The sequence below is a fragment of the Rhagoletis pomonella genome, unplaced genomic scaffold, assembly GCF_013731165.1.
Source record: "Rhagoletis pomonella isolate Grant_MI unplaced genomic scaffold, Rhpom_1.0 Rhpom_scaffold_00003, whole genome shotgun sequence".
NCBI lineage: Eukaryota > Metazoa > Arthropoda > Insecta > Diptera > Tephritidae > Rhagoletis > Rhagoletis pomonella.
Genome location: NW_023458557.1, coordinates 73,770,696 through 73,784,047, shown reverse-complemented (window position 1 = coordinate 73,784,047; position 13,352 = coordinate 73,770,696). Strand labels below are relative to the sequence as shown.

The window sequence follows — 13,352 nt, the reverse complement described above, 5'->3', positions numbered from 1 at the left end:
TCTAAAGAAGCTCAAAATTTTGATGAAAGTTTTTTGATTTTTTCTTAATTTTGTTTGAAACTTCGATTTATACGGTTTTGGCGAAAGCATTAGCATTAAGGTTTTTTCTAGTGTTTTCCCCGAGTGTATTTCTGCCATCAAAAACAGCTTCTTCTTTGTGTGACAACATCAAAGCGCAGACCACAAATCGGAGGAGATACATTAAAAGGTATTCATATAACGGGATAATCTGCCGATAAACGTGTGTAAATTGGTATGGAATTTATAACCTTATCTCTTTTATCGGCATTTTGTGACTTTATTTGAATAACGCTATTGTGAATACCAAAAAAAAAAAAAAAAGAAATAAACTCTTGTTTGAGTCACTGTATATGTACATATGTATGTACGTATGAATAGGCCTGTATGTCATATGATATACAGACTGTATGAATGCTTAATAGCTTGTATACACTATGTATGTATGTGTATATGATGTGTAAATATATATGTATGTATGCATGAATTTACATTTGTATGATAACAATTTTGCTAAACAAGTGCATTTTGCCTTTTTCTACACAGTGCTTACTTGAAAAATGTATGTATTTTTCCATGACTAATGCAAGGAAAGATTTGTATGGACAGCAGTGCGGCTTCGACCAAATGTACTAGAGTTTTTAAATCTCCCGTGTTGTTTTTCTTTTAAATGTTCTAATGTTGCAATACTTAAAACGTGGTGGGAATGAGACCAATAGCATTCATTAAAAGAGATCAAAATATGAGTAAATACCGAAGCATTTGTAAAAGTTGATTCCCATTTCCTTTGTGTATGGATTTGAAGTTGTGAATTTAAGGTTCAAAAATAAACAAGTAAAATGATTTTTAACCGACTTCACAAAAAGGAGAAGCTTATCAACTCGTCGGAATATTTTTTTTTGTATGTATGTTACCGCATAACTTTGGACCACGGTAACCAATTTCTATAATTGTTTTTTTTTTTTCTTTTTTTTTCGATTCGCTCACAAATTTCATACCTACATACATATACATATGTACATATGTATATATATATATAATAAATTGTTTCAGTTGAACATTGATCTGTGCCAAAAACTTCTCCCATCCCCTCCCCTTCCCGCGCCGTTAACTTTGGAAAAAGTGGGATCTTATTTCTCCAACTGCAAATTGAGAAAAAAAGAGATGGTAACCAACTTTTTCAAATCCTTTGGTGCTTTTTCAGTGTTTGGCCAGCTTAATCAAATGCCGTTGGTCCGTTTAGCCGATTCCTATGAATTGCAGAACCTATCTGATTTTTTACGTTTTGCTTTTTTAATTTCATTTGCAAAAGGTCATGCCTATGCCACGAACTATCTATAACGATCGCTGATATGTATGTATGTGTGTAAATTAAAAAATTATAATAATTGCAAATAAATTTTAGATAGAAAACAGAATTTGGAACCACCAAAAAACTAATCGCATCCTTTTATCAGGGGCAACTATCAGAGCGGCCTAAATTTCCTCCTGTTCAGAAATATGTACGTTAATGAAAAGCATCAGCAACTTTATTTCTTAGCTAGAATTCATGGAAATTAGCAATTTCCGCAACTAGATACCTATTTTACATTTAAACGTTGTTGGACATATTTGGCACTTCCATCAATCATCGTTTAAAAATAAAATAGACTGATGCTTTGCATTGGTGCAATTTCGAGCATGGAGTATATACTTGGTTTTGGTTTGTCACGCCACTGCGATTTCTTCGAAGGCGTTTAAACTGCTCATAATATACGAACATTTAGTATACATATATGTATGTACATATGCACGTTCTAGCTATTTGAAAATAAAATTATTTGGAAATATACCGTACATGATGCAAAATTGAACCAATATGTATTGGAACTAAAAAGGATATGCAAAGCTTAGTTAATGCACCTTATCGCATTATTGTGTTATGTTGTACATATGTATTTACGTTATAAAAAAATTATGACCGAATTTCTTTTTATACCAATTAGAAACTTAACTCAGATTCATAAAAAACGCTTTCACTTAATACACGTGGTCACAATATCTAAAATCATATATGTACATATAGTATGTGTTCTTCTGCACAGAATGTTGAGAAAAAATTTTACTATTTTCCTTCATGAAACAAGCACAGCTACATAACAGTTTCAAAAATTTGTTTTTAATTTTAGTATGAAATTTAACAACACGCCCAAAATACATCGTCCAGGCCATAAAAATTGCTAAAGGATAGCAAAACGAGTTTTTGTTTTTTTTTGTCATAAAATGAAATGAAATGCATTTTAATTGTTCGTGTATTATAAAGAGAAAGCGAAAAAAATAAAAAAGTCAGCAGAAAATGTACTTAACGAAATTGCCTAAGAAAATGGTTAGATATAGAATTCCTTAAACTAATCATTTTGCTGTTTTTGTTGCTGTTAACTATGCGTACATCTTATAATTTCTTAATTTTTAACGATACCTTTATAACAAGTGTGTAAAATTTATTTGTATTTTGGGTTATGTCCGGGAGGTCAGATTTGCTTTAATGTACACTGGTCGCACGTTGCACTATTAATTTATCGCCATCGCCATCGTCATCGACATCGATAATCGATCATCAATTATCAATCTGTCAATTGTCGTATTTTGAAATCATTTAAATCTGTTTGGGGTATTAGCCGCAAATTGAAATCATTCGCTAAATGCAACACCGAATAGAAAGCAATGGAGGGCGAAAGCGCGTCTGCCATATTTTGTGATAATATTTCGGGCAGATGATCGTAAACCTCTTTAAAGCTGGCCATACCTGCGGCGTAGTGCTCTTCCCGTATTATTGGATGTTGTGGTATCTGCTCCGGTGGCATTGGGACTTTAATTTGCTTGTTAATTAACTGTGTACAGCAACGCTTCAAACTCTTCATATCTATCACTTTCGCACGCTTGGCAAAAGGCACTATAATTTTTGTGACCTGCAGAGAGATGGAAGCGGTTAGTAACAGTGCTACCGGTAAAAAATATTTGAGTCATTTGGATTTTTTACACTATTTAACTGAGGATTTACTAATAAAGCTTTTCGATCAAGCTACTCACCTGACTCGGCGCACCATCGAAACTTGTTGCTATCTCCAACACAGTATTGTTCGCCGCATTGTCGCAACCGTCATCCAACTGTGATTGTGTCAGTATACCACCTTCGCCCAAAGCCGATGAAGAAACGTTCATAAAGTTTTCACCACCCAAGTTTGCAATTCCTCCAATGCCACTTAATCCACCTGGATCTTCTCCACCACCAACTCCATCATTGTGATCAGCAAAATGATCTCCTCCTTCATTACCATCCATAGTTCCGTCATGCATACCATCTCCAGCGCCCAACAACGCCGATTCAACGTCATCGTCGTCAAGATCTGATCTCACAACAGCGCTCGGCGCGCACTTGAATTTATTAAACATTTCTGGGTCTAATTGTAAATCGGTTGGTAACTTTAGCTTACGTTGATCCCATTTCTTATGAAAATTTGCTTTACGCGCTTTGTACTTATCTATTTTGACAAAAATGTCGTCGGTTTCCTGTTCAAATTGCAATTGCTTCGAACGTTTCTTGCTAAGCGCATTGGTGCGACGTGCGTTTCCACGCTGATTATTAACCCCCTGTAATGTGGGCTGAGTTGAAGGACGTGGTCGGGCGCGTTTGAATTTCCAATGTGATGGACCGGCCCAAAATTGCGAAATTTTATCCAGCGGCCGATATGAATATTCGAGCTTTGAGGTGGCATCTACTGGACGCAGATCTTCTATGAGCACTGGTACTTTACGAAGGCCACGACAGTTATTGATGGCAGTGCGCTCCTCTGAAAAAGAACAGACAAAAAATATATTTATATAATAATTTAATAGTTTAAACAATACAAGTTAAAAAAAAAAGTTATCCACTTCACCTGTAGTTAATTCTTCAAAATCATTGTAATCCACATCAAGCAAGGCGGGTTGATCGTTTAATGCCGGCAGCGGTTCACATTCGGCGTTTATATCAAATGCCATTGATATGTGGTCCCCACCACCATCACCACAATAATCAATACTGTTTCGCAGACTGTCCGGCTCTTCATTGATGTCTGCAATCGGCTCAGGCGTATCAGAGATCACATAACCCGTATGCAACGGTCGTAAATGCAAATCATCGATGCGCCTTATTTGCATTAACCGATCGCATGGCGCCCAATCCATTGATTCAGGGACGACATTTTCGTTTGTTTCCTTAGGATCGGGTGCTAGGGTATAGTCGCACCCTGACGCTACTGGTTGAGCATCCCAAAACTGAAATGTTGTCCGCAGGCGTAGCTCAGATTCAGTTGTCAACAATATATTATTCATCAGTCGATTGGACGAGTTTATAGATCCCACTATAGTATTTAATTTGCCAAAAACAGGATCCTGCAATGGCACTGTATCTAAACGCGAATTTAAAGTATCCTTATTCTTCGTGATTGTCGACACAACGCGTCGCGTACGTTTCGGTTTGGGCTTAGCTTTCTCTGCGACCTTCTCACCATTTTCATTGACGCCAGCCGCTGACGCATTTGGATCCGCATTGCCCTCACCACCCGTTGCCACGTCATCATCATCATCACTTTGACCCTGACGATCAACAAATTTTTGTGCATTCAAACCTGCAGACATGCGAAGCACGTCCGTGTGCACAGAATCGACACGAAGTCCATAAACTTTTGAAGAAGCTTCCAGTGAGGACCCAGCGACCTATAGAGCAAAGGGAAGCAAAAATTTTGACTGTTTTTCGTAAATGAAATAAATTAGATCAGCACGCTTACCTTAAAGTTATTCAGCGATTTGTGATGACGGTCCAAAAGAGTCGAAAGCGTGTCAATTAGTGATAATGACCAAGCGTTTTCCCTACTAAGCTTATTGCCGTTATATATTTCCAAACACTTTTTCAGAGTCTCATTCTCCTCAAACATTGACTCGCGACCACTGCTACCTTGTAACATTGTGCGCCGACGCGCCTGACGTCGTTCCTCATCATCATCGTTGAAAGGAGTTCCGATATTTGCATTGACATTGCGTGCTCCGTCACGGAATATTCCCACTTCGGAGCGACGCAACGGCGTATCCGCGTTAGTGGGCGTCATAGGTGCTGCGGTGATATTTGTATTGTTAGGATTATCGGAGCCACCGAAGCCACTAGTAGTGGCTTCCTGCGCTCTGACCTTCTGGGGCTGCACCACGGTTGCTACTCTTACTGTTACTGGCTGAACAAAGATACTATGGTCCGACGGTTGTTGCTGCTGCTGAGCCTGTTGCTGCTGCTGCTGCTTCCAATGTCCCGCGGTCACTGCTGCTGACCTGCGCCCAGGCGTCGTTGTTAGTTTTACGTACTGCGAATTCATACAGAAAGCGGACACGGTCATTGAGCGCCACAAATTATAATGAAAAAAAATATTATGGTGGAAATATTAAAATTTCTGGTTTATGGATAATGAGCTAACAACGACTCATATATATTCCATTAATTTTGTTCATTTTTCACTGTCTTTTTGATTTGCTATCCATCGCATTCTTCTTCTACAGCATTTTGTGCGCTCACCTTTTGTTGTCGCTTTCGCTGAGCGTCATTACGATTGCTTTTGCAAACAGTACTCACTCATTGCAAATACAACAATTATACTCACTTTTTTCAGCCCAACTGGTAATTTTCTCATTCACTATTTTATAAAATTTATCTTCAGCTCTTATTAATTTCTTTCACCAAAACTTTTAGCAAATATATTTATGCACTTTACCAAACTTTCATACGATTTGCGTTTTACGAATTTCAGTAAAATTTCTACGTAATTAGCTTGCTTCGAGTTATCTCCGGTTTGCATTGGTTGTAGGACGAAAATTCAGTTGTTTTCAAATAAAATGAATTTGACGCCACGAAAGTGTGTCGCTGCCGACGGCTGTCAAGCTGTCAAAGTCACGCCATAAACGTCGTAGGAGTGTGTTCAACTAAAAAGTAGCGTCATCTTATGTTCACTTCTGCACCGATATATTTAAATTCAAATTGAGAAATTGATTAAAGATAACTGCATAGAAAAAATTAGATTCAAAAATCAAAAAGATTGCACTAACCGATCACTAACCGATCAGGTAATTTTGGTTATCAACCATCACCGCTATCAGCGCAATCTTACTTTGAAATCAAAACATCGCACATAAACTAAAGCAGTGATGTATGTCGTGTGGACAATTTTAAAATATTTTTCCTCTTCACAACTAAAAGTCCTGATCTAAACAACAATACGTGAAAATCCAGGTAGTTACAATTTTTATATGCATGTGATTGTGTTTTAGCATATTACGTAAAAGTCAGATAGTAATATAATTTAGGCACCTAATACCATGTTCTGACCGACATCGAAAACATGTTTTCATTGGTAAAACTGGTTTTCGACCTAAAACTTGTGTTTTCGTCCATGTAAAAACTGTCAAACGAAAATTAGTTTTCGCTGAAAACCACTTGAAAACTCACGTTGCACTCATTCCAATCGGTATCTGCACTAGTTTTTTTTGATTATTTATCGAAGTGGAAGTCATATTTTATCATCTTTAATACGTAATTGTTTATTTATTGTTAATTGGCTGTCCAAAATGAAGTAATATTACATTTACACTGGACCAAAATGCGTGATTTGAAATCAGTCATTTGAAGGTGTTTACACTGCTTGATCCGCATTTGCTTTGACTTCTCATCAAATGAAAAGGGAAGACAAAAACAAAATGTATGTAAACAAACACTACATTTATTATATTGTTAACACTTTTTGAACACAAAAAGGCAATTATTCTTTGATTAAACTAAAAATGTGTAAAGCTCTTGTATAAATTAACAATTTTTACACACAAATTTCAAAGATTTATTTATTTCGCTGTGTTTGTTTTGTGTTTGAAAAATTCCAAATGTCAAAGACAAACCAAATCTTTTGTGGAACTTTTGTTTCTGAGTGCGTTCTATAAAATAGTGCGGCAATTGGAATGCATTTGCTTCGTGATTTTGTTTAAATGCGTCATTTTGGAAATGGGAAGTTGTATGGAGAAATGCATGATTTGGCTTCGCATTTCAGATTTCTCGCCCAAATAACGTATTTGGGCTCAATGTAAATGTAATGTAAGCATTGAAGGTTATTAATGAAAATAAATTGAAGGAAAAGTATTTTGGTTTTGTTATGGTGTAGAAAAACTGTAAACAAAGGATGTAAGAAATGTCAACGAAAACACCAACAATCGGTGTGAACAGCCTTCAGCCCACAATCTCAAAACTCGTTTTCAAGGTGTTTTCGTTGTCGGTCAGAGCATGGTATTACGTTAGTTCGTATGTGTAGTAAACAAGCTTTCAAGAACTATCCACACAGCACCCTGGAGAATTGTAAATAAAAATTGCTGATGCGAATACATGGCGGAATTATACCAGGTAAAGTAATTAGAGCGAGAAGAAAGATTTTGACACTGCCTTATTTGAAAAATTGGCCCGTAGTCATAGTCAAAATAAAGTCGACTTTAAAGTTAGTTGCAGCTTTTTTGACAGATATCCCATTGAAAATTATGTCAAAAAGCTGCAACTAACTTTAAAGTCGACTTTATTTTGACTATGACTACGGGCCATTGTCTTTAAAACTTGACTATAAGGCAGCCGAATGTCAGAAAATAAACCAAGAAAGCTGTTTTATTACTTCACCTGTTTATTGCGCCATGATGCGAATAGGTTTCGAAATTTCAGACTTCGGTATCGATACTGAGTACTCATTCTAGCATCGAGCTTATGGTATCGATACTTTAAAAGTATACTACTCACTCATCGAAATATGTTGTTTGGGATCAGTGTTGCCACGCCGTCCCAAGAAAATGTATCACCAACCAAGCCAAAAATGTATCCAAATGTATCCAATTTTCTTTTTTTACGTATCCACCTCATAATTTGTAAGATCATAAAATCAAACATTTGTAATTTCAACTTAAAAATTACATCTTTTATACATAAGTATTTTGCATTGTAAGTATAAAAAATACTAATTAATATGTTACACTTGTACCTGCACAATATGAAAAGTGTGTGTAAAACTACTTCTGAAAAATATTTATTTTTCAACAGGAATCTGTATAAATATACATACGTATAAGATGTTCAGGATTCGATTTTGAACTTGAGATCTTTAAAATATACACATAAATATACACATGAAATGTTTAAAATTGCAAAAATTTTAAACTAAAAAATACATTTCCTAGAAATAATAAACATTAGGGGCGTACATTTACTCTATTTTAAACATTTTATGTGTTATTTTGCGCTCTGCGACAAATTTGGTATGTTAAAGTAAACAGGCAGTGTTTAATTTTATTACATGGTGTGCAAATTTGCACACATTAAGAGGAAAATGGTTACCTTTCTTAATATGCGCAAATAAACAAAAAAAAAATTAGAGTGTCTTTTCAGTAAAATTCATAAAAATCTCCTTAAATAAATCAAATTTAGTTTTTAAACAGTGTATTTTAAACTACATTGAGATCTTCTTTCTTTTTATATTAACAAATGAATGCAGTTAATTCACGAGTTGATCCGGATCAACGCTGCCGTCTGTTATAGCTCTTATTACACTGCTCTGGTGGGATCTCTTCATATGTTCATTGCTTCATTCACAAAAAATAAAATGCTCTAATTTCACGCTTAAGTAACGATTTTTATAACATTTAGAAAACGTCATTATTGAAAATCTATTTTTGAACGAAAAAAAACTTTATAGAAAATATAAGATTTTGGCCTATTTAAAAAAGTATCCACATTTATACTCATAGGAAAAAATAAGTATCCCGCAAAAATTCGTCTAAAAATGTATCCAATTGGATCTATTCAGATCCAAACGGCATCCCTGTTTGGGATACCTAAATTATTTTATTCTTCAATCGTATATCTAGTATAGTCGCATTTCAGACTTCTACTAAGTAGTTTCGACTTAGTTTACGATATAGCAAAACGATGTACCTTTATTCGAGTTGTAATACGCATTTAATGTCATCTTCCGATTAAAATGGATCGATCTTTGTAAATTGTAATTGGAGTTTATTCAATATTATCAAAATCACCCTCTACCAACTTAATTTTTACATATTTCGTCTGTTTTCCCTTAATTTGATAAAATACTTCTTCCTCGTTACGACTTAGTTGCAGCTGCAGCCGAAACTAAAATTTAAGTTGGTACTTAGCCAGAAATGTCGAAACTAAGGCGACTATGAATAGCTTTAGTTGTGACTTAGAATAGTTTCGACTTAGTTGAGTACTAAATATGACTACGAATATGCGCCAATATTTCTAAATGTATGCCAAAATCTTCGCTTTAAAATGCGGGCATATGTTCCTTACACTACATGATTCAATAATACAAGGTTCGATAAACTGAGAGTTGTCTCTCTCGCACCGCTCCCTTAGCAGTGGCACCGTGTTGCTTTTTTGCACATTTATGTACATGGAAACAGTGTAGCTTTGGTGTGAAATAGAAGTATGAGCGTTTGTGCAATATGTTTATTTGTATATGCATATGAAGCATATTTAACTGATGAAAACATAAACTGTTTTTAAATTGGATGTTTACATCAATGTCATGGTAGTCTTATTTTAATTTTGAGTCATTTTGCAGTTTTTATACAGCTAAATAGCACATAAACTACGTAATTGACATAGATACATCAATATTACGTTCAACCCTTCGTTTAAAATGCCAGATTTCCCGCAAATACATAGGAATTTACAAAAGGAATTTCACTACTAATTGCGTACTTTGCGGACTTTTCTACTACCATTTTCGCACCAAGAGGTTTCATTCCTCCCCTTTTCTCCGTCCTTCGTAAATGCAACCTTTTGTAAGTGAGTCTCAAACCGCAGCTGTCAATAATTATCTAACCTTGTATTATTGAATCATACTTACACACAATGCTAGCAAACGTCAAAATTCCTAAAGCTGGCTCTCAGCGATTGTACCTTATAAATATTTTTATCATGATATTAATTCAAAGCAAATTGGGTTGCAAATGGAAGAAAATAAATAATAAAAGTGTGTTTTTTAAAGAGTTTTTGATACTACGAGTACTTTGCAAAGTATCGAGTAAAATCACCAAATAAGGTATCGAGTATTAAAGTAAAGTACTCATTTCTATACTTTCAGTATCGATGCTTACTCAATATCGATAGTAGCGCCCGAACCCTAGACGCGAATGAAGAAGAATGGCAGTGGGTGAGAAAATTGCGCACAAATAAATAAATAAAAAAAGAGAGAGAAGGAAATGTGCGTACTTTTGTTGACAAACAAGAACTTGATCAAAGCGAGGAACGATTAAACAAAATTTATGCGCACTTTCATAATACTGGCATACACATACAAGCATGATAAAACATTAGAAGGTAAAATCATTCTCTCAATTCGTCGGCCATGATTTTTTCTGACGCTTGCAAACATTTTAAAATCGAATAAAATTGAAAATAAAAAATTAAATTGTTCACAAATGTTCTTGTTTGAGATTAATACTAGGTTCACATATAAGTAGATTATCCTCATTTTTGAGCTTAACACCCTAATCTGTAATTATAACAAGAGATTAGCCATATAAAATTCGTCCCTTGTTAATCTGTAATTATAAAATAATCTCAGATTTAACCGATAACTTTTCGGTGTCCATCCTAGTTTTATCGATTGTTTTTGCGAAAAAGAGGAGAAATGCCAAATGTAAAAGTAAACAAAAATGTACGCTAGCAAGTAAAAAAGGTTTGTAAAGGTATTTTTAATAAAATGTTAAGTTAAAATATATTTATATTGCTTATTATAGCAGAAAAACGTCATCACGGTGGCACAGAGAAGAAACATAACTTTTCCTTGAGATGTGAGAATAACGAGCACAACAAATTTGACGGCGAATAATCTGAGATTTGCCTGTGTAAACGGGGTGATTAAAAAACGAGCTTTGATTGAGATAATATTGATATGTGAACATAGTTTAAAAAGGGAGAATGTGTGTGTGAGCTTGAGTTCGAATTTTAAAAGTATATTGATGGCCAGTGTTGCCGTTGTGTGACTAAAGGGACAATTTGACCCTTTTTAAGCGGCGGTACCCTTTGACCCGACTTTTGGAAAATTTTGATTTTTTACCCTTTTCCAAAATTATTTGGGACTTTTGGCCCTTTTCAAAGATTTTTTTAGGAAATGTTAGCAGAATCATTCTACTAAAAATTAGTTTCTCCTGTAAGTACAAAAAAATGCATCACTTAAAACTTTTAAGGGAAATGCAACTCTTCTCCTTGCAGCAACTAGATTTATGTGCATTTTCTTTTTAAAATCAACAAATTTATTCTTTTACTAGTAAAGAGAAGCAAATTTAATATGGTGACCCTTTTTTTCGTCAATGACCCTTTTTGAGACTTTCTGAAAATTCGCAACGGCAACACTGTTGATGGCAAATGTCAGACTGCCTCTCAATAAGGGTATTCATCAAACCTTATAAATGCATTGTAAACCGTATAAACTTATAATTGTGTAAACCTTGTAAATAAACTGTCAAATCTCGTATGGAAACTCGTTTACACATTTCTGATAAATTTCTCCAGCGATTTGACTGAATAAACTTGATAAACTGAAGCCGCACAGTTTGGAAGCAGTGACAAATGAATTCATACACAAACAAATATTCTATCATTGTTTCTTTAAAATTGCTTCAAATAAATCGCCGTTATGTTATATGTGCATTTATTTAAATAGATAGGCTGAGATTTCCATTACGGAACCAATTGCTATTCCGTGCAAAGTATAGTGAATTTTTTTGTGAAACTCGGTGGGGATACTAATCCCTGCAAAAATCGTTGGATCATGTAGTCTATTTGTGGTAAATTGGAGTACTTACAAAAGTGTTCTTCTGTCATGCTGTAGCGGACCAACTGGTGTCTCTGCGCTAGCTTATTGTTTGTTATCCGATCACTGCTCGTGTTTTAACGAAACGTTATTGAATTGAGCATTTGAAAGCACATTTGCATGTCTGGCTGTAGCTGAACGTGTAGAGATGCTCGCTGTTAGTTCTTAGCTCCCAGCATGTTCGGGTTTGAATACCGTCAGAGGCAACATATAATTTTTAATTTTTGTCTTGGTTTTTATTAATTTTGAAAAAGTATTTGAGAAGTGAAGAACAAAAGCGTGTACAAACGAAAAAATATAGCAACAATGCCATTGTTAATATGTTGGAGTAGTTTTGTGCTACTCTGATGTAATGCGGGGATGGAGTATATGGTCCTGCCCTAGGACATCGCAATGTTAATTGGACCATATTTTTTATATGAATTGTGGTTAATTTTGGAGTACTCTTTGGTCCTTAGGGAGTACTCTTTACACGCATGCATGGAGTAGTCGGGATTTTTGCAGGGATGGAGGTCTCCTTTAAATATATTTACCACTTTCACAATGTTGTTGCTAAAAGGTTCGCATGCGCTTGTAATACCTTAATATACAATTATTAATTAATTAGTTAAGTAAAACGCGTTTATAAATGTCTTCACAAACGTTTGCACATTTCACAAACAAGCCGAAATAACAATGGCTGGCAGTAAGACACTTTCCATGCAAGGTGTGACTGCTCATGCAACTGATTTCTCAATTTGACAGCCTTTCCGAAATTTATTGCATCGAAATATATTGCCACGTCTGACACGCTCTTATCACAAAATGTATGCTACCATACGTTAAAAAAATACACCACAAATAAGTGCGTATAATTAGGGGTATAAGTGTACAATACGTACATTGCTCTTATTAAAAATAATAATATTAGGCTCGATAGGGATCTTACTCCTGTATAATTTTTTTCGGGGGAAAATAATATTTATTTAGTTCAAACTACACAAATGTAAATAATGAAAATTTTTCCCATAATTTCCCATAAAAAGCAATACTTCGATAAATAACTAAGTTAACATTTTTATTACAAAATCTCTCTATTTTAGACTGAATCACTTTTTTTTTTATCAATACATCGATATTTAATTTAAAAAAAAAAGTTAATTACAATGCCCGTTTTTATTGTTTCTCGTTTTCAGTGTTTTTTTTAGCATTTTTTGTTGTGTGGCAGCACCGACATTGTAGTACAATTGGTTTACAAAGCAAAAAGTGAGGTTGAAGTTGACATTTTTTGCAACTAAAAATTCAATTTTCATAAAAACCATAATCCTCCGGAGGGTGGGGTTTTCAGATTTACAATCACAAAAAGCCGCTCCAAACCCCCTCATTTTTGTTTTTTTTTTTTTTAAGCCGGGTTCCGTATTGGAAAAT

The 13,352-nt window shown here is 34.8% G+C and overlaps 1 protein-coding gene across 3 annotated transcripts; it reads right to left on the bottom strand.

Annotated features, from left to right (window-relative positions):
* Positions 1–987: 987 nt before the first annotated feature.
* On the bottom strand, positions 988–6,104 carry LOC118735508 (condensin complex subunit 2). 3 transcript variants are annotated; one of them, XM_036465304.1, is made up of 5 exons: positions 5,685–6,104; positions 4,827–5,390; positions 3,936–4,755; positions 3,088–3,848; positions 988–2,966 (listed from the first exon to the last, which is right to left on the bottom strand). In XM_036465304.1, exons 1-5 carry the CDS (start codon positions 5,712–5,714, stop codon positions 2,622–2,624), a joined length of 2,520 nt encoding a protein of 839 aa, XP_036321197.1. In that variant the 5' UTR covers positions 5,715–6,104; the 3' UTR covers positions 988–2,621. The 3 variants fall into 3 exon arrangements, with proteins under 3 accessions (XP_036321197.1, XP_036321198.1, XP_036321196.1); XM_036465305.1 differs by lacking the exon at positions 5,685–6,104 and adding an exon at positions 5,600–5,646; XM_036465303.1 differs by lacking the exon at positions 5,685–6,104 and having other exon boundaries at positions 4,827–5,583.
* Positions 6,105–13,352: the final 7,248 nt, after the last annotated feature.

Excerpts from the sequence above, each read along its gene's own strand:
- LOC118735508 (XM_036465303.1), bottom strand. The coding sequence starts at position 5,423 with ATGACCGTGTCCGCTTTCTGTATGAATTCGCAGTACGTAAAACTAACA. Across the intron at positions 3,849-3,935 it reads TTTTGAAGAATTAACTACAG|AGGAGCGCACTGCCATCAAT; the intron begins GTGAAGTGGATA and ends GTTCTTTTTCAG. Across the intron at positions 2,967-3,087 it reads TCGATGGTGCGCCGAGTCAG|GTCACAAAAATTATAGTGCC; the intron begins GTGAGTAGCTTG and ends ATCTCTCTGCAG.